Source organism: Amblyomma maculatum, chromosome 5 (assembly GCF_055883805.1).
Source record: "Amblyomma maculatum isolate TAMU_Amacu chromosome 5, ASM5588380v1, whole genome shotgun sequence".
Taxonomy (NCBI): domain Eukaryota; kingdom Metazoa; phylum Arthropoda; class Arachnida; order Ixodida; family Ixodidae; genus Amblyomma; species Amblyomma maculatum.
In genome coordinates this window covers 96,874,619-96,895,024 of record NC_139348.1, presented here as the reverse complement: position 1 = coordinate 96,895,024, position 20,406 = coordinate 96,874,619, and the positions used below count along the sequence as shown (strand labels likewise).

Sequence of the window (20,406 nt, the reverse complement as noted above, 5' to 3'; positions counted from 1 at the left end):
GAAAGCGCAAACAAGCCTAAGCAACTTTCGACCTATTTCCTTAATGCCAACAATTTGCAAACTTGTTGAGAAAATGCTCGCAACACGAATCTCGTGGTGGCTTGAGCATCACGGCTTTTACCACCCAGCCCAAATTGGCTTTCGACTGTCTATAGGCACAGAAGACGGATTGGCTGTCTTTGCGTCCTCAGTATTATCATCCACCCGTAGCCACAATGTATGCACCATCGTCGTCATGGATGTAGAAAAGGCTTATGGTAACATCAGTCATGCTGCCATTCTGGATTCAATTGACATGCTTCATTTACCCCTTAGGGCATGCAATTTTGTAAAATCTTTCCTTGAAGGTAGAATATTTGCAATGCGCTAAGTGGCGAGGCCATAGGATCATTTGTCCCTCTTCGCGGCGTACCCCAGGGATCTGTGTTGTCACCATAATATTTAATATTGCGTTTATCTCCCTTGCATGGCAGTTACATGAAATTTCTGATGTTAAATCATTAAATGCCAATGACATCACGGTGTGGAGCGCACACAAAGACCTACCGACTAAATCCTTTGCCCTGCAATCAGCTTTGGATATTACGTGTACATATGCATCTTCCATTGGGCTTGAACTTTCCGCCAGTAAAACAACATTCATATCAGTCGACAACCGCTGGGGCCGCCGTAAACTATTGGCAACACCTATTCGTCTACATCCCGGAACCCCACTTCAGGAAAGTTCAACAGCAAAAATATTGGGCTTAACAGTTCATAATTAGTCAGGAACTGGAACTTCATGGCTGACTGGGGCTAAAAAAACAGGTGTTACAGACTCAGGGTCTGATTAGACGCATTGCACCAATAACGGGCGGCGGTCGCTCAGATGTTGCAAGACAGTTGGGGCGGGTAGTTGCGCAACCGCGCGCCTTGCTTATCAAGCCCAAGTTCAGCATTTGACAAGGGCACAATGGGATTGACTTGAGGCTATAAATCGAGAGGCAATGAGGATCACCACCTGCCTTACTCGCATTATACCAATCGTGGCGCTCCAAGAAAACACACAACTAAACACAATAGATGAACTGGCGCAGCAACGATGTGATGCACGCAGGCTTAAGGCCACACTCTCTCACGCAACATGTGCTCTTGAGAGGTTATGCTTCGACACATTCAATACTACTACTGCCACTGCCAGTTCTCCCTCCATGGCGTTTTGTACAGCTGAGCGATAACAAGCCAACTGATTTACGACCACCGAGAACACAGGAAACGGTGTCGTCACTTTGGGACCGAATTATGGAACAAGACGCCCGCTTGCCACATGGTTTCATTATAATTTACGTCGACGCAAGCATCCAAGCCTGCGAAGTGATAACAGCAGTTTACTGTCCTATCAAGTCTTCAATGAACAAGACACCAACATTTCAATTACCGGAACCTCCAACTTCTTTTTGTGCGGAACTGCTTGCAGTGCAAGAGGCGCTTCGCTCTGTGACAGCCATTCCCATGCTTCACACGGCAGGTATTGTAATACGTACTGATGCCCTCCAGGCGATAGCTACTTAGACGCGTTAGTAGTAGCCCGGAAATCTGCCAAAACATATACAGTCTAGCGGCTCGCATAACAAATACAATTCGTATTGAATGGACTCCGCGTGACTTTTTAAGTGCTCAAAGCCATGCGGATTCTGCGACCCGCCTTTGAAACTCAACCTCGACATTGTCAAGCCTCATAAAATTAGACAATGCTACCTTGTTTTTAACAAGAAAGGAGCACCTCCAAGCCGTACACGTGCTCTTATACCTCCGTGTACGGTAAGCCTCCCCCGCGGTCTAACCCGTACAGAGGAGGTGGCGCTTCGGAGAATTGGGGTGGCCCTAGCACCAGCAGCGATCCGAAAGTGGCCACAATTTCGGTATTTATATCCACACCCTGGGTGCCCCGTATGCAAGTCTACAAATATAGAAGCTGACATCCAGCACCTGCTGTGGCAATGTCCAGCTTTGAAGCCGACGCGGACCCGGCACCTGATGGAAGTTGGCCTTTCGCCCCATAATACTGCTGGAGTGGAAGTGGCGCCCAAACGCTGAAGCCGAGGCGCCGCCATCTTGCTCAGGGCAGAAAGCGCGCGCACGGCATAGCACACGTACAGCACTGCGCGCCAGTACAGGTCGAATTTTGCATGCGCTTTTGTTCTAGCCTACCGGAAGGTGATGGTGGGCTCGTGCGTTGCATTCGGCTGCGCCAATCGCGTGAAGCAGACGCCGGGAATAACTTTTCATGTGTAAGTACGCCGAACACGACTTACAACTTGCTTGGAAAGAGGAACCACAAGGGGAGCCATACCCCTGTCACAAGAGCAAATTTAATGTCATTCGAATCGAATGACATTAGCATCTAATGTCATTATTCACCTGCTACACGAGAAAATTTAATGGCATTAGGTTCGAATGACATTTTTCATCGAATGAGTTCGAGGAACTCATTCGCATTCGATCTCGAACCGAATGCTCTTTACCCCAGGTGAGTGACGAGAGCAAGCAAAGTGAAAAACTAGCGAAGCTAAGACTTTTTGTTTTTTAAGCGCCATAAAAAGAATAGTAATTTGTGCTGAGAAATCTGCGCCGCTGCCTTGTCTCATGCGCTATTACTCTCGATATCAGTAGTGCCCGGACTAAAGCCCCTACTAGCCTGCCGTGGCATGGCCGCGGCCACTATTTCAAGCGGCAGAGGTAGTGGTGGTGGGGTGTGTGGTTTGTGGTTTACGGTGTACCCGTGTCAACTGTGTGGTGCGATGGCTACGGCTACAGCGGCTGCAGAATCAAGAGAAAGAGCACATTGGAGCACGGAGGAAACATTTGCTCTCATCAAATTATGGGAAGATCATCTTCATGACTTGAGGAGAGCGAAGCGCAACTCCAAGGTATACAAGTTGATAGTTGAAAAGCTGCGCGAGACTGGCATCAACAAGTCTTTGCGAGAAACAAAGACAAAAATTGAGAACCTGGCAAACAAGTACAGGTAAGCGTATTTTGTTAAATATTGAAGCATGACTTCGTGCAAAGAGAAAACAGCTGTATCGCGTGCACGTGTCATTGTTTTGTAAACATTGCCTCGGGTAGCTTATCAGATATGGCTTGCGTCTAATGATATAGTACGTGCGGTTTAACGTCGAGACGCTACACGCAGGCTCCGAGGGACGCCGTTGTGGAAAGCCTCGGATGATTATTATATCACTTGCGTTTTAATGTGCCCCGACGTTGCGCAGCACAATTCGCTTGAAAACGCAGCCGCCACGGTATAAAGTACGGTAATTTTCACTAGAGGATTATGAAATTCCTTGTGCGATCCTGGATCAATGGGGCAGCTGACAAGTTTTCACGTAGCTGCACAGCCAGCTGCCGATGTCGGAAAGCAGTCATCATGCGGTCGAAGCTTCCGCTCCACTACGAGATATAGCTTGTCGTATATTGCACGATGCATTCAGCAGTGCAGGCCGATTGAGAAGCACTGCACTAAATTTTAATCAGTTTTTCACCTTTAGTCGTCTTTATCAGCTGCGTGTCGTGCACTATATCATGCAGCCAACACAATGCATACTTGATATGCATTATTTATTGTTTCGGGGCCAAAGGACATTGCAGAGAGTTGTATACGTGCTGAAAATGTATTAGCAAAGCGCTAATTTTTTTTTTATTGTTGCAGAGACATCAACAAAAAAAAAGGGACAGGGCAAGGACGGATAACGTGGCCCTATTACTGGGATATACATAAATTTCTCAATATGTTGCCGATGAACAACCAAAGGGAGATGGAAGAAAGCCAGTGCTACACTATGGAGGAGGTAAGACGTGCACATCTTGAAAGCATTTTGCTGCAGATGTTCACTGGTAATAAAAAATAAATGACATTTTGGGAATGTTACAGTTCCCTTGTTCACATATCTGCCTGTTGTGTATAGTTATATTTGTTAACAGTGGCATTATAAAATGCAAGATATGTAAGGTGGTACACAATTTACTTATAAGGAAACCTTTCGTCCTATTTGCAGCACTGAGCAGTGCTTGATATGCTGCAGGTACATGTCAGCACAATTTCCTAGTGCTATGTAATACTACATCTTGCCATTTTCAATAGCCTGTAGATTCATATTATTTGCTTGCACTGAAGAATACTTCAAAATGCTTCGGATATTATTAGTATCTCATTGCCATTGCTTTCTAGCTCATCCACCAAATGGAGACTGGGTACAGCACCCAAGAAGATGATGCGGCACCCGCCAGCCAGTATGAGGACGCACCCTGCTCTGTAGAGAATGATGCGTGTGAAGCATTTGAACAGTCTGCTACAGCAGTCGAGCCAGCGGAATCAAACATCTGCCACCTGACCTCAACGGAGCCGCAAGAAAAGAGGGCAAAACGACCGTCGCAAGCAAACGCGCTAGGACAACTTATACAGGAGCAGCGGCAGCTGCGCCTACTACTAGAGACAGGAATGAAGAAGACACAGGAATTTCAAGAAAAACAAATTCGCCTGCAAGAGCAAGGTGCGCAGCGTGAAGAACAATTTCTTTCATGCTTGAAGGAAATATTAAAAAAATAAATATTCCTTGCATACAAAACCACTTCTGCCAATTGTCTGTCAAGTAGCATGATTACCCTTGAATTCACCACCGGGGTGCCTTTCAAGCTACTTTTCAAGTTTCCAGACTTCTCATTGTATTCCTTGATCACTGAAGTGACAGGAAAGCAGTGGCCAATAATAATGGACAGCATAAAAGATTATTCAATGCGAAATAATTATTCAGTTAAACTGAAAACATCAGAATACAAACATATTGCCGTTTCTGATAAAGCTATATAGAAGGCAGTGTAGCTTCGAACCGACTCGTGAAGGAATCACTGGCTCTCCTCTACCAGCTACGCAATATGAAAGCCTACCGTTTTCCTCATTTATTCAAAGAGCTGAACATTATAAGTGTGTGCAAATATCAAATACTTCATTTTGAAGTGGTTACTAGAATAAAAATTGGATGCAAATATATCATTCTGGAGTAGCTAAAATATCAAAGCAGTTTACATTAAAAGGCAAACACTTTTACACAAAATGCAGCAATAAAACGAGGGGAAATAATTGTGACAGCTACAACACGTCTGGTTCTGTTGTGCAAAGCTGCTGGTCATGTAGCCTGCTGAGCACGCCTCCAGAAGTACTGAGCACGCCTCCAAAAGTACTGAGCAAGAGCAGCTCGGACATCATATCCACTCCCATGTGACAGAGTAGTGGTGTGCGATGGCTGCTGGAAGAGTGCATCAAAGGCAGGCACGTCTCGCTCCCACTGCGAATCCACAGTTTCTCTAAATGCTTCACATATGTTGTGAAGAACACATGCGGCCCTGATGGCTTGCTTCGCATTGGACACCTTGCATTCCATCCGCTTCATCACAAAACGAAAGCGAGCTTTAAATCTTCCAAACGCATTCTCCACTATGCGTCTAGTTCTAGAGAGGTTGTAGTTGTAGGCGGCTTCGCAGGTGCCAGGTGATGATGTACTCGGAAATGGTTTCAGCAATGTTGAAGTCAAGGAGAAAGCCTGATCGCAGAGTATAACCGGTGTCACAGCAACACCTTCGATTGTGGCCACAGGCGATTCAAAGTGTCCATCATCGATAAGTGTACACAGCTTGGAGCGTCCATACACGTTGGCATCATGGCATCGGCCGGGGGCTCCAATATTGATGTACCGGAAGCGTATTTGGGTTTGCTCGGTACGGTGGCTCCGAAAGGGAAAAAACGACAGAAGAGACGAAGAAAACGGGCTGTTCCGACTAGCATCTACCGCCCCCAGGAGCCAAGCAGCCTAGCGATTAGCGGCGCATGCTTTTTCAGTGGGCGTCTCGTTAGACGCAGCACTAGCTTGAGAGAGCCTATAATACAATTACTACTACTACTACTACAACTACTACTACAACTACTACTATTACTACTACTACTACTACTACTAAATAATAATACACAGTATTATTTTCTGCTAATTACTATTATATAATATTATTATCATTAGTAGTAGTAGTAGTAGTATAGAGGAAGACTCGTTTCACGAAGTTGGCACTAAATTGTCTAGTTAACGGCCGAATTAACTGGCTAAATATTATCTTCACCGTTTTAATTAATGATAATAATAATGATTGGTTCACAGGAAGGGAAAGGCGCAGTATCTGTCACACTTGTGTCTGCGGACACCAAGGGATGAAGGTGTCCACAGACACGCGTGTGGCAGATACTGCGCCTTTCCCTTCCTGTGAACCAATTATTATTATTATTATCATTAATAATTAAAACTGGGAAGATATTTAGCCAGTTAATTTGGCCGTTACCTACAGACAATTCAGGGCCAACTTAGTGAAACGAGTCTTCCTCTATACTACTACTACTGCTACTACCACTACTACTACTACTACTACTACTACTACTAATAATAATAATAATAATAGTAGTTAGTAGTAGTAACAGTAGTATAGGCTTCCTCAAGCTAGTGCCGCGTCCAACATGACGCCCATTGAAAAAGCATGCGCCGCTAATCGCTAGGCTGCTCGGCTCCTGGGGGCGGTAGATGCTAGTCGGAACAGCCCGCTTTCTTCGTCTCTTCTGTCGTTTTGTCCCTTGCGGAGCCACCGTACCGAGCAAACCCAAATACGCGTACCGGAAACGGTAGTGATGGTCTACCAAGGCCAGCAGTATTATACTGTACCTGCACAGAAGAAACGATAGAAACAATTGATTGTTCGCTCATATGCAACAGCGGATAGTCCTATTTGTGATGTGCCCAACTGCCAAAAACAGCCATGCTGAAAAAACGTCCTTCTCAAAGAGCTGTTTGGTTCAGCAACAAGTGCAGGACACACAGCATGTAAGCTGTGGTCTTATGCATGCATGCTTATGTTTTTTCTTTAAGGGAACGCTATGGGCACAGGATCCTGCACTCCACTGCATGTAGGCTATGTGCACAGACTGGCACGCTGCTGCAACATCTTTAGCCTTGACCTCTCCATCGCGAATCACAATATTCCTATGTTGCTGGGGACAAAAAAAAAATAAACAAAGGGGGGAGGGGGGGCGGGGGAATTAGGCAACGTGGGGGCAAAAGTAGCACATGCTGGTATTGGCAATAGTCTCTTCCTACTACCACTGTACAGCAGGACGTTGCTTGGAAGCAACTGCTAATTCGGCAAAATATCTCAACTTTTTGAGGCCGATGCGTACTTATACAGTGACGGTACACAGACAGTGGACAACAGTAATTATGAAATTCTAGCATAGGAAAGCGCAGAAAATACACCATATTACACTTCCCGCAGGAACAAAAAAAAAACTCATTTTCTGCAGAAACGTCTGCATTTGACAGCTGCTATTTGTAAAGCTTGTTCAGTAACGATTAGCTATGAATTATATATCACGATACAACAAGAATAAAATGTCAATGCACTAAAATTTCGCGGCCACATAAGAAGTCTGCAAGGTACCTACCACCCTTTGTAGTTATCGTAATCAATGGCGTTGTCTTTGGGCGGTGATATCGGGAAATGGCAACCGTCGAGAGCGCCGATTCCCTGTGGAAAGCCAGTGAAGGAGAAGAATTCCTTGACATGTTCCTTCAATTCGTGGTGCCGGACCATATGGAGCCACTTTGCCTCAAGTAGATTAATGATGGCGCTGCACATCTCTCGGAACACGACGTTCACAGTTGAGCGGCCAATTCCGAAGAGATGGGCAATCGTACGGTCTTCGGAGCTTGAACAAAGCCGACATAGCCCAACGGCCACCCTTTTCTCGACAGACAAGGGCTGCCTCATATTTGTGGTTCCGCGCTCTAAGTCGAGCTTGCAAGACTCCACAATATATCGGAATGTCGTTGGCGACACACTAAACGCTTGCTTAAAGTGGTTTTCTCCAAGGTGCGGCAAAGTGTCTTTGAACCAGCGTTCATTCCGTTGAAATGCCCACCGTTCACGGTGAACTACACGGTCGGCAGCTACTATTCCAGCAATGGCACAAGAATTATTCACCAGCCTCATTGCCACGCTTTCGTTGATTTTAGACTGGGCTTCTATTGCTAATTGTAGCACCTCCTCTTCGTGTTTCCGTTTAACTCGGAAATACAAGTAAGAGGCGACTAGAGTTTTCACTTTCTGCATATTAACCGCGTCGACCGCACTTCCTCCGCACAGCGCCATGTCAGCCATGTTGGTTGTTGACATTTATCGGATCTGTAGGATCTGTAGTTGGCTCATGGTTGGCTTTGGTCAAAGCTTGGCTTAATCATCGAACTGATGTGGGTTTTTGACGGTTAACTTCAATAAATATTTTTTCCTTCCTTTAAAAAATACTAAGAAAGTTTTTAAACGATTTTATAGCGCACCTAATTTTTTAAACTGCACAGTTTTAGAGTTCTTGATCGTCATTGCCATCATTTGCGAATGACATTATTTTTCACCGTGTAGCACCAAATGAAAACGAATGACATTCGATGCATCGAATGTCATTCGATTCGAATGACATTAAATTTACTCGTGTGACAGAGGTATAAGACAGGAGCTATTAACACTATTGCATCGTATACCCTTTATCTATAGCGCGAATCCGTAGGAGCACTAGACATTGTTAAAGACATGCCTGAGGATTTATACTGTACGTGGACCTTTGTTCGTGAATCACAGGTTCCCCGAAGATGCCGCCCAGCGTGCAGCCTGGGAGCGCGCAGTGCGGCGAGTTGGCTGGACACCCAAGAAAACTGATGTTCTGTGTTCTGTTTATTTCGAAGCTAGCTGTTTCGATAGAACAGGACAAACAACGAGGCTGCGAGCAGGCAGCATTCCCACAATATTTCCGGAGTTCCCAGCCTATCTTCGGCAGCCAGTAAGTACGAATAAAGTTTTGAATTACTTCCAGGTCTTAGCTCGGAAAGTGTTAATACATCAGCCTCACAGCTGTCTCATTACTGGTTCCTTAATTACTTTACACGGCTGTAAATATGGAGGGAGAAAAAGATGTAACATTGTCGAACGTATTTTTTTCCTGACAGCAAAAACGAAAGCGAGCTCCTCCAAAGTCCCGGGTACCGTCTCCATCACCTCTGCCTGCAGTTTACGAAGAAGCAACAGAAGTCATCTCAGAGCCATCTTCTCCGACGAAAGAATGGTACAAGCGGAAGGCAGCAGTCAGCTGATGAGGTTCAATAGTTGAAGAAAAAAGTGAAAATACTGCAGCAGTCCAAACGAAGGTTACCAAAGCGCTGTGACGATTCCGAGAATTTTATCGATGAACTGATGGTTGGTTGGTTCATAGGAAGGGAAAGGCGCAGTATCTGTCACACTTGCTCTGTGGACACCTGAACCGCGCCGAAAGGGAAAGGAGGAAGATGGGAGTGAAAGTGGAAAGAGAGAAAGAGGAGCCGTAGTGGAGGGCTACGGAGTAATTTCGACCACCTGAGGACCTTTAACGTGCGCTGACATCGCACAGCACACGGACGCCACTTCGTTTCGCTTCCATCGAAACGCAGAAACAAAAACTTATCAGAGAAGGGCCTTGAGGTTTGTGAAGCTACCTTTTCACCTTATATTCAGCAGCTTCTTGCACGAGCCCAGGAGCACTAAGTATCCCCCGGAACTTCGTGCATTCGCCCTAACACTGCACTACTACTCTCCAGCTGCTTGTGAGTATGTGCGACTGAAGTTCAATAACGCTTTGCCATCTCAACGTACGCTGCGCTAATATTACAGGTCAGTTAACGGCGAACCAGGTTTTACCTCTGAAGCCTTTGCCTTCCTGAAGAATAATAGTGCAGAGCCGAGCGAAGCCACTACTCGTTGCACTACTGATTGACTGCATGGCTATTAGAAAGCATGTATGTACAACTTGTGGGCCACAAAGTGTTTGGCTATGTGGACCTTGCAATTGAAACCTCGGACGACAGCTTGCCGGAAGCCACAAATGCTTGTGTTTCTATGCTTGTGGCCATGGATATGAGGCTGAAATTGCCACTTGCATACTTTTTCATAGATTCCCTTTCCGGATCTGAGAGAGCTGAGCTCGCAAGAGAATGCCTCTCCAGACTATCATCACTAGGCATCGAAATAGTTTCGCTTACATTTGATGGGGCAGCGTCAAGTTTTTCTATGGCCAAATGTCTCGGTGCAGAGTTGAACTGCAACTGGACGGCATTCAACACCAGTTTCCAGTTCTCAGAAGATGCAGAAAGAGTAGATATCTTACTAGATGCCTATTACATGATAAAATTGATACGGAACTACATAGGATCGGTTCCTTACCTCGGGGATCCTCACATGTGAAATGGCTATATATTGAAGAATTGGAAGCACTGCAACAGCAAGAAAGACTCCACCTTTGCAACAAACTGAAAAAGGTTCACATAGAGTGGGCTAAGCAGAAAATGAGTCAAATTGGCAGTTCAAACCCTGAGTTCATCCATTGCAGATGCACTTGACTTCTGCGAGTTCCCGCTGAAATTGCCGCAGTTCCAAGGGGCGCACGCTACAGCAGAATTCATTCGCATTTTTGACCATCTTTTTGACATTCTCAACTCTAGGAATCCTCTAGCACGGTCATATAAAGCCCCCCTCCGCAAAGAGAATGCAGCCACGTGGAAGGCATTTTGTCACACAGCAGAGGCCTATATAAGAGGGCTCAAAGATGCTGCGGGACGACCTATGATCGAAGGACTGAAGAAAACTGGATTTTCAGGCTTCTGCTTTATTGATTATGCGAAAGCGTTTGACTGTGTAGATCACAGCAGATTGTGGCAAGCTCTCCAAGAGATGGGAGTTCCAATTCACCTCATCTGTCTCCTCAGGAACCTGTATGAAGGGCAAGAGGCCACAGTCAGAACTGGGCATGGTCTTGCTGATTGGTTTCCGATTGAGAAAGGAGTGCGACAAGGCTGCATACTGTCGCCCTGCCTATTTAACCTATATGCAGAGTGCATCATGAGGAAGGCCGGTCTGGACGAGTCTTCAGCTGGAGTGAAGATTGCTGGAAAACGTATCAACAATCTTAGATATGCGGATGATACCACTTTAATGGCAAGAAAGTGAAGTGGAACTGAAGAGACTTCTGATGCGCGTACAAGAAGAAAGTGAGAAGTTTGGGCTTAAACTGAACATTAAAAAGACAAAGATCATGGCGTCTTGCCCTATCAAGTCCTGGAGCATCAATGGAGAAGAAGTGGAAGCTGTGACAGATTTTCTCTTCTTGGGCTCCAAGATTACCTCGGAAGGAGACTGCAGCCATGAAATTAGGAGACGCCTGCTTCTGGGAAAGAGAGCAATGGCTAGCCTTGACCGCCTAGTAAAGAGCAGAGACATATTAGTCTGCCAACCAAGATCCGTATAACTCGTGCTATGGTCTTTCCAGTTGTGATGTATGGATGCGAGAGTTGGACTGTGAAAAAGGCTGACCACCGAAGAATTGATGCTTTTGAATTGGGGTGCTGGCGAAGACTCTTGAGAGTTCCTCGGACTGCCAGAAGATCAAATCAGTCGATATTGTCGACCATAAACCCTGACTGCTCATTGGAGGGTCAAATTCTAAAGTTAAAGCTCAGCTACTTAGGTCATCTGATGAGAAGAGAGGAGTCGCTGGAGAAAGATTTGATGTTGGGAAAGGTTGAGGGTCACCGGAGAAGGGGTAGGCAGCGAACGCGATGGTAAGATGGCATCCTCGAGGCACTGCAGATTAAGTTATGTGATGTTAGGAAGATAGTGAGAGACCGGAAAGCGTGGCTTGACATGGTCCATAGGGTCACGAAGAGTGTTGTGTTGTGTTGTTTTATGGCGCATAAGCAACTCAGGCTATCATGCGCCAAGCACAAGGTATATTATGTTTTTTTTTGAGAAGGAATGAAGTGTTAAGATATCATAGCTTGTTCAGGAAATGTTTCTTCTAAGAGACTAAAAACACATGAAATGTCTACAATTGCATTCTCTCCTAGGAGAAGTGATGGATGGAATGGTATCCGTTCGGTGTAAAATTGAGTGAAATGCTTTTTCCGCAGCTTTTCGAGTTTTTTACATGAAATTAAAATGTGGTTTATTGTCAGTCCATGTCCACAGTCTTCACATATGGGTTCATCGTCTTTTTTGAGAATGAAACTATGAGTAAGATGCGTGTGTCCTATTCGAAGGCTACGTAATATTACCTCCATGAAGCGTTTCTGGTGACTGCATGACTTCCATTCTTCGACAACTGGTTTCACGACGTGTAGTTTGTTGTTTATTTCATTTTTCCATGAGGCTTGCCATTTTTCCCTGAGCTTTTTTTGTATGAATTTCAAAACATCTTTGCGCGGTACATTTACTTTTTCTATTTTTGCTTTTCGGGCGGCTGCTGCACATTCGTCAGCTGTCTCGTTACCTACGATTCCGACATGGCTAGGTACCCAGCAGAATTTAATTTTGTAACCTCGTGTTTCGGCTGATGTTATACAATGTATTATTTTTCCCACTAAAGGTTCTGTTGCATTTTTAGAGTGTAATGCTGTGATTAAGCTGAGGGAGTCAGTGTAGATATTACTCTTTTGAATATTGCATTTTATTATTTTTTCCACAGCTATGGATATGGCATAACTTTCTGCAGTGAACACTGATGCACAATTGGGCAACCTAACTGTTTTCTGGCGATTGTTTTCTACGACACCACTACCAACATATGAGGTCGTTTTAGAACCATCGGTATAAAATGTATTGTGGTCTTTGTATTTTTCCTCTAATGTCAGGAATTCTTGTAATATGTGTTCGTGTGGAGTTTGTTGATTGTCAAACTGTGTTAAAGTAAGGTAGCATACACAGGGAAATTTATACCAAGGGGGTAATGGATCAGGGCATTGTGCAATGACGGGGAGTGTATCGAGTATTTTTATATCTTCGCACATCTGTTCAAAGCGGAGGAGGAGGGGTCTGACTGCTTGCGGTTTGTTGTTAAACAGGGTTCTGGACGGGCACTTTGTTACTATGGGGTAGCAGAGGTGTGTTGGTAGCGAACGGATCTTAAGAATGTATGAACAAGTTAGCATGGTTCTTCTGTCCTCAAGAGATGGTTCGTTGGTTTCTACATACAGACTTCGCACAGGCGACGTCCTGTATGCCCCGGTCGAAAGACGCAGACCTAGGTTGTGGACTGGGTCTACTCGTTTTAGGTATGAGGGTCTTGCGGAACCGTAGACTATGCAACCGTAGTCCAAGCTCGAACGTACAACTGAACGATAAATCTGCAGAAGGCATGTCCTGTCGGATCCCCAGCGTTTACGTGACAGCACTTTAAGTATATTTAAAGATTGGGAGGCTTTCTTTTTAAGGGTGTTTATGTGGGGGAGGAAGGTAAGCTTTCTGTCGAAAGTAATGCCTAGAAAATTATTTTCGTGTTTTACTGGGAGAGCAATGTCATCGAGGTAAACTGCAGGGGCCACTTGCAAACCTCGTCTAAGTGAGAATAAAACGGCTATTGATTTCTGTGCAGAGAACCTGAAACCATTTCTACCTGCCCATGTCGCTAGTTTATTCACTGTTAATTGAATTTGTCTCTCACACGTTGATACATTAGAGGATGTACATGCTATTTGTAGGTCATCGACATAGACTGAATGCATGATGGTCGTTGGGATTATTTTTACTATGGAGTTCATTTTTACTATAAACAGCGTGGTACTCAAGATGCACCCCTGAGGGACACCATTCTCCTGAGTGAAACGTTTTGACAGAGTAGCACCGAGACGAACTTGGAAAGAACGGTCGGACAAAAACTCTTTCAAGCATTTTAACATTCTGCCGCGGACGCCAAGGTCTCCCAGGTCACGTAGGATTCCATACCTCCACGTCCTGTCATAAGCTTTTTCTAAATCAAAAAATACGGCAAGGCAGTTTTGTCTGCATATAAATGCTTCTCGTACCGTATTTTCCAAGCGCACAAGATGATCAGTTGTCGAACATCCTTTTCTGAATCCACATTGGCGGGTGTCGAGAAGTTTGCGAGATTCAAGTGTAAACATGAGCCTGATAGGGTCACGAAGATTCGGACACGACTGAACAACTGAACGGAGCATTTGCATTCAAAGCGTGACAGCTATTTTCGACACTCTGGTGGCTACTGGAAAACTCAGGTACTTGCTGACACATAAGATGTCACAGGACCATTTGGAAACATTTTTTGGTTGTGTAAGAGGAAGGGGTGGTTACAATAACAACCCCACTGCCTGTCAGTTCAGAGCTGCATACAAAAGGCTTCTGATACAGACAGAGGTCACCTCATCTGAAGCCGGTTACTGCTCTAAAGATCTAGAGCAGTACTGCTCTAAAGATCTAGTACTGCTCTAAAGATCTTAACGTGTCAAGCACTGTAACTTATGCCGAATCGTCTACAGAGATTGCAACGCAAAGGAGATTGTCTGTGCTTGAAGCCTGGGATTATGAGCACGACTTTACAGATCACGTGGATCTCCCAAAGAGCCTGTCGGAGTTCGCTCGCAGGGTTTGTGGCCCGTAGAGTGCGCAATGCGACTTCATGTGAGGAGTGCTGCATGGCATTACAGTCAACCGAGTGCCCGGCTTTGGTAGCCGCAAAAAGCCGAGGCGGTCTCGTTGCACCATCCAAGGATGTCGTAAAGATATGTAACATTGTGGAAAAGAGCATACGACTTCTTCAACATTAGTGCAAAGATGTCAAAACCCTGCATATAAGATGCCAAAGTATCTTGGCAGATGGTGACAACTGTGTTTGAGCAGGCGCTGTTTCGCGAGGTTGAACCTCACCTTTTGGACTGCGACCCCCTCGATAATCACATTTACGTCCTGTCCAAAAAGGTTGCTAACATGTACCTGAAAATCAGGGTCCATCACATCGTAAAGATAATTAATGAAAAGAACTGCAAAAACAAGGTGAGACAAGTGCTCACCAGAGAGGTAATATTCAAGTACCAGTGAAGCATCACGCTTTTTTACCTGTAGTCTTCAGTATCTTTCCATTGTTCAGACGCATGAAAAAGCTCGCCATTTCTTGCAGCCCGCTAAATATATAACTATATTTAGTATAGGCCTCCTCTGGTTGTGGCCCATTCTTCAGATAATTTTTGTTCTTGACAGAAGGTTTAAGTAGCCTTTGAGTAATAACTGAGGGGCTACCTAAAGAGGAAAAAAAATGGTGAGTGAACCGTGCACTCAGGAACAGAATACTCCCAAACAGGCCTTTGAGGTGATACCCTACGTGCATAGGGTGTCGCATAATCTAAAGAAGGTAGCCGAGAAGGCGGGTGTTCGTCTTGTGCTTTCCGCTCCGCTTAAGCTTTCAAAACTGTGCAGGCTAGTTCATGAAGGGCACACAAAGAAGCTTCCTGTAGGGTAAACCACCAGAATAGGTTTGTTCCTTGCGCAAAAGGTGTCGTGTATAACATTCCCCTTAGCTGCGGCCGTATTTACGTGGGACAGATGGGGAAATGCGTGAACGAGAGGCTGCGCGACCATGCTATATCACTATGGACAGGTGATGGTTTGAACCTTCCTCTGAATTGCAAAAAATGCAAGGACTATGAAGGCGGGTGTGTGCCCAACTTGGGAACGACAAGCATCATCGGGCGTGGAAGGCAAAGAATTGACAGAGATATTGGAGGCCTGGAACGCAATCGCCGCAGGTAACGACGTGTGCGTTAGTTCTACATCGGTATTATTGCTCGAGTAAGAACGCAGAATCCTGGGTAGCTGACTGCCAAATTTGTAGCACACATCCAGTTTTCGCTTCTCTCATGTACTGATTGTTTGCTCTGGTCACACTATGGTTTTAGGTTTTTCTTCTACTGGTGGGGGGTTCTTCCATATGTTCTTAGCATAACTATGTCATGTTTTGGATTTGGTTTTGTTTTAAACACGTGCTGAATTTCCTGGTGCATGCTCACTGAGTGAGAGTTGTTTCTTCGACTAAGCATCAGTTGCTAGTGTGCTCTTGTCCGTCCTGCTCTGCTCTGTGTTTCGTGTTTTATGCGCACTGTTTTAGATGAAATATAGAGACAGAAAATATTTAACACACTATATTTATTTATATTCTGCTGCAGTGTGCTCTTGTTGTGAACTAAACAATGCCATAATAAATTGGATGCCCAAAACATGGCAGTTGAATGCTACAACTTTGTGTTTTTCAAGTCTGTGTTAGAAGTCTGTGTTTTTCAGAGATGTTTTTGTATTTTAAAAATGACTGTGTGTAGTGGAAACAACTAAAAACTGCCTCGAAATGTTCCCCCAATATGTTTGCCTGCTCCTCCAGGGTTGCTTGGATTATCTTTGACGAAGCTGAGCTGTTTATGGACAACCCAACTTTTCCACGAGTTTTTTTTCGGCATTTCTTCGGATGTACCGTGCTTTTGCTCTTGCTTTTTAAATAGTTTATTAGGTTCTCATAGGTTGGATACCTCCTGAATGTTCCCCAAGCTTTATTTTGCATCTTTTTTGCTTCCCTGCATTCTTTATTATACCACATTTTGTGGTTTGACTTTACTATTCCGGAAGACTGTGGGATGGCAATTTGTGCTGCAGCGAGAATACAATTTGTGAACCTTTCGTTCAGTTCATCAATGTCAAGACTTTCTGAATATATTTCGTGTAATCTGGCTTTTTCCTTATAAATTTCCCAATCTGCTAAATTCAGTTTCCAGTGCTGCGGTTTCGTTGGGATGACAGCAGGTGGTGATGATAGATTAATAAATACAGGCAAGTGGTCACTCCCGTATGGGTTATCTAAAACGTCCCATGTAAAATCATTAAACACAGTTGGTGAACAAAATGACAAGTCTAAACAGCTCATTTTTCCAGATGATGTAGAGCAGTATGTTGGTTTACCGGAGTTGAGCAAACAAACGTTATTGGAAAAAATAAGTTCCTCTAAAATTTCGCCTCTGCTGTGCATTTTTTTGCTTCCTCAAAATACAGAATGTGCTTTAAAATCCCCAACAACTAAATATGGTTGTGGTAGTTGGCTTAAAAGGTTTTCCAATTCTTTTAACATTATTTTCAGGTGTGGTTGTAAGTATATAGAACACACTGTAATGGTCTTGTAAGGAGGGTGGCTGCTACAGCTTCAAACCTGGTTTTTAGTTGAACTTCACGCGCTGCGATGCCTCTGCACAATTATGGTTACTCCTCCTGACAGTCTGTTTGTCTGCTCCCGGTCGTGGCGGAAGACATTATTTTTTCAGTAGGCTAGTGTGTTTCAAGCATAAGTTTGTTTCCTGCAAGCACAGGGCCACAGGAGAAAAGGATGCTAAAATGTCTTTTATGTAAGTTAATTTATTTAAAATTCCTCTACAATTCCAATGAATTATTTATGCCATCTTTTGTGTATGAAAGGAAAAATTAAATTATTTCAGGCCCTGTGATTTGGGCCTTGTCTTTTTTTGGCTGATCCAGAAGTTCTGCAATCTCTGTGACGACAGAAAACTACCTTGGGTCGCGTCCATTGCGTCATCAGAGACGCTGGACGTGCGTGCATGCTGCACGTTGTAGTTTCCAGTAGACCTTGGCTCGTCCCGTGGGCCGAGGTCTTGGGGCCTGCTGACCCTGGGGGCTGCGTGGCCTGCTTTGAAGGTGGTGGAGCTGCATGAACTGCTTCCACCTGGAGCAAGAATGGCCCTGCCACAGCCCCGCGGTCTGCGGTCTGTGCAGGTGCCGAAAGCCCGTGCGATGCGTCGCTTCATATATGTGTACCGGCGAAGTTAGTGTTCGGAGTTAGAGAGAATGTCTTCGAGGTTGCAATGCACGTTCTAGCTTATTTATATGTTATATTTTCTGTTGTTTTCAGTGTAATTATGTCTTTTTCTTTTTTCCATGACGGGCAAGACCTAGAATAGGCTGGGCGCTCCCCTTCACAATTAGTGCAGCGTGGTGCTGCTGCACAGTTCTCTGAGCTGTGGTCTTTCGCAGAACATTTGGCGCATGTCTGGTGGCTGCGACAACTTTGAGATCCGTGGCTAAATCTCTTGCAGTTGTAACATTGGCGAGGATTTGGTATGTATGGACGGACATAAATTGTTGTGTAGCCCACTGCAATTGATTCTGGGAGCGTGGAACTGGTGAACGTAAAAAGATGCTTGGTTGGAATTTTCTTGTTGTCTTTGCGGATCTTTATCCTCTGCACTTTGATTACGTTTTCGTTAGCGAGCCCTTCCTGCATTTCTTCACTGAGTTCAATGAAAACCTCTGAGATAACACCGCGGACTGTATTTAAAGACCTGTGGGGTGTAATCGACACTTCAAAGTACCCAAATGCCTTGATGTTAGACAGTTTGGACACTTGGTGCTTCTCGTTCAGTTCTAAGAGCAAGCCTACACTAGCAAGTTTTGTAATCTTGTAAAAGGGGCCTAGGGCTTCTTTGAGGCACTTTGCAACGATGAAAGGGGAAATTGTCCTCGCTAGTTTATCAGGCTCTTCGCTACGAACAATGTGATACTTAGGAAATGTCTCTTTTGTTTTTGGCAAAAACTCTGCAGTTACATCGGTCCGTGCTCGCATCAGAGGACGATCGTGCTTTGAAAATAAAGGAACCATGAAAGGAATTAGTGTTCGGCCACGGTGGCAGCCACCCACCATGAAGCCCAACTAGGGGACACGACAAGAACTTTCATATTAGTCATGCCTATGCCAACCATATACCGTGACTATAGCCAAATATGGCAAGCTCAGGCCTAGTTTTTATCATCCAACGGGCGAGAGTGAGGGTGCGAAGTTACGTCAGCTGTTGTACCCTCGGAGCTGACGAGCACCGATAAGCCACAGAGAGCGCAACGCCGCCACACGGCCCCGCGCTTGCTCCGGCAGCCTTCGGAGCAGCCTGGTTACTTTTGGCAAAGACGGTACGTCCGGCGGACCCGGTGCGTTTGTCTTCGGGATACGACGGACGGATCCGGGAAATATTTTTCAGAGGTACGGCGGACGGACCCGATCGGTAGGGTTCATCCGACGGACCCAACGCATTTTTCTCCGATATGGGCCTTGGGATCCATCGGGAAAGCCGGACGGATCCGAGATCCCCAGATGTGGTTGTAGCAACTAGTAACGTTGGTAGCAACAACATGGTAGCCATATATGTAGCCAAATCGAAGTTGGTATGAGGTGTACGTGCGAGGTGCAAGAATTATGTACTAGATACTGCATATGTGAAATGTGACATTACAAAGAATAGTACAGTGGCAAGAATAGTGCCTAGAATGGGTGATATACTACGTGATGGCATGATGATAGGTTTACGTGAGTTGGACCGCGGCAGGGTGGCAAGCACGACCAGAGCGCAAGCGCATGTAATCGCGGTGTTGACGGCCAGCCCGCGGCCCGCACCGCCCGCTCATTTGGTCCTCGTTATTATGTGGATTAACGTCTACGACGGTCGTTATGTAGTTTTGATTCTTCAACGTTTCGTCACTTCCATCTGTGATGAGATGCGTCACGTAACGCATCGCTTTCTGCTCGCATTGAGGCTTGGTGCTGCAAGTTCTACGTAGTACATATATAAGCGGCGCTGAAAAAGCTGGGTGCCGCCGGCGTGTCTCTAGCCCAAGCATCGCGTCGTTCGTGTTTGTTGGAGGTGTGGTTTGTGCTTACCGTGAGATGCTGTGATGTACGGATTACGTCCTACTAGAGTGCTGTGTGAGACTATGAAGAGTGCTGTGATCAGTGCGCCGATGTCCGGACGGACATCAGTGTGTCCGTTTATGATCGGCGATGTTGCACGTGCATGTCAGTGTTTATTAGGTGCAGTGGTAATTTATTTACACGCGCTGTGCAACAATCAGACAAAAATAAGTCATCGACAATTTGTTAGCCTGCACTACAGAGCTCAAAACTCGGAAAATGGGAATGCACATGATGCAGTTTTAGCATGTTGGAGTGGACCGAAAAATAAGTGCCCAGCCCACACCGCCGGGATGCGCATTACTACAGGTGAAATGGTTCAGGTTTCTGTAAAATAGCTGCCTGGCACAGCACCTTCATAAATGTTCAGGCTTTGTACTATTGTTGAAGGCCACTTTATCATAATAAAGGAACGAATATGCTTTATGCGTTAATGACTAGTGCTTTTTCAACATATGTTCATTTTTTTTTCGTTTTTCCTTAGTTTCCTTTGTTTTTCATGCTAGACAAACACAAATAGTACACTTTTAAACTTGTCAGTCCAAAGCTGAACATGACTATCTGCAATGCATGTGACAGCTTTAATGCTAGAATGCAGTATGGTGTCTCTGTAATATGTTCTGTTGTCATGTTAGCAAGATTTTGCTTGCCTCTGTTAGAATAGATGAACAGAACCTTAGAACAACAGTCGTGCTGTACTCTTTGTCTTTCATGCACTTCGATAGGCCTTTATAGCAGTGAGT

General features: G+C 45.0%; 2 protein-coding genes across 2 annotated transcripts; one reads left to right on the top strand and one right to left on the bottom strand.

Annotated features, from left to right (window-relative positions):
* Positions 1-2,662: 2,662 nt before the first annotated feature.
* Positions 2,663-4,588, top strand: LOC146188857 (myb/SANT-like DNA-binding domain-containing protein 1). Its single transcript, XM_084603183.1, has 3 exons — positions 2,663-3,007; positions 3,692-3,830; positions 4,211-4,588. Exons 1-3 carry the CDS (start codon positions 2,688-2,690, stop codon positions 4,586-4,588), a joined length of 837 nt encoding a protein of 278 aa, XP_084459309.1. The 5' UTR covers positions 2,663-2,687.
* A 529-nt stretch (positions 4,589-5,117) lies between these two features.
* On the bottom strand, positions 5,118-7,839 carry LOC146188856 (uncharacterized). Its single transcript, XM_084603184.1, has 3 exons — positions 7,514-7,839; positions 6,667-6,737; positions 5,118-5,713 (listed from the first exon to the last, which is right to left on the bottom strand). Exons 1-3 carry the CDS (start codon positions 7,837-7,839, stop codon positions 5,166-5,168), a joined length of 945 nt encoding a protein of 314 aa, XP_084459310.1. The 3' UTR covers positions 5,118-5,165.
* Between the last annotated feature and the right edge of the window lie 12,567 nt (positions 7,840-20,406).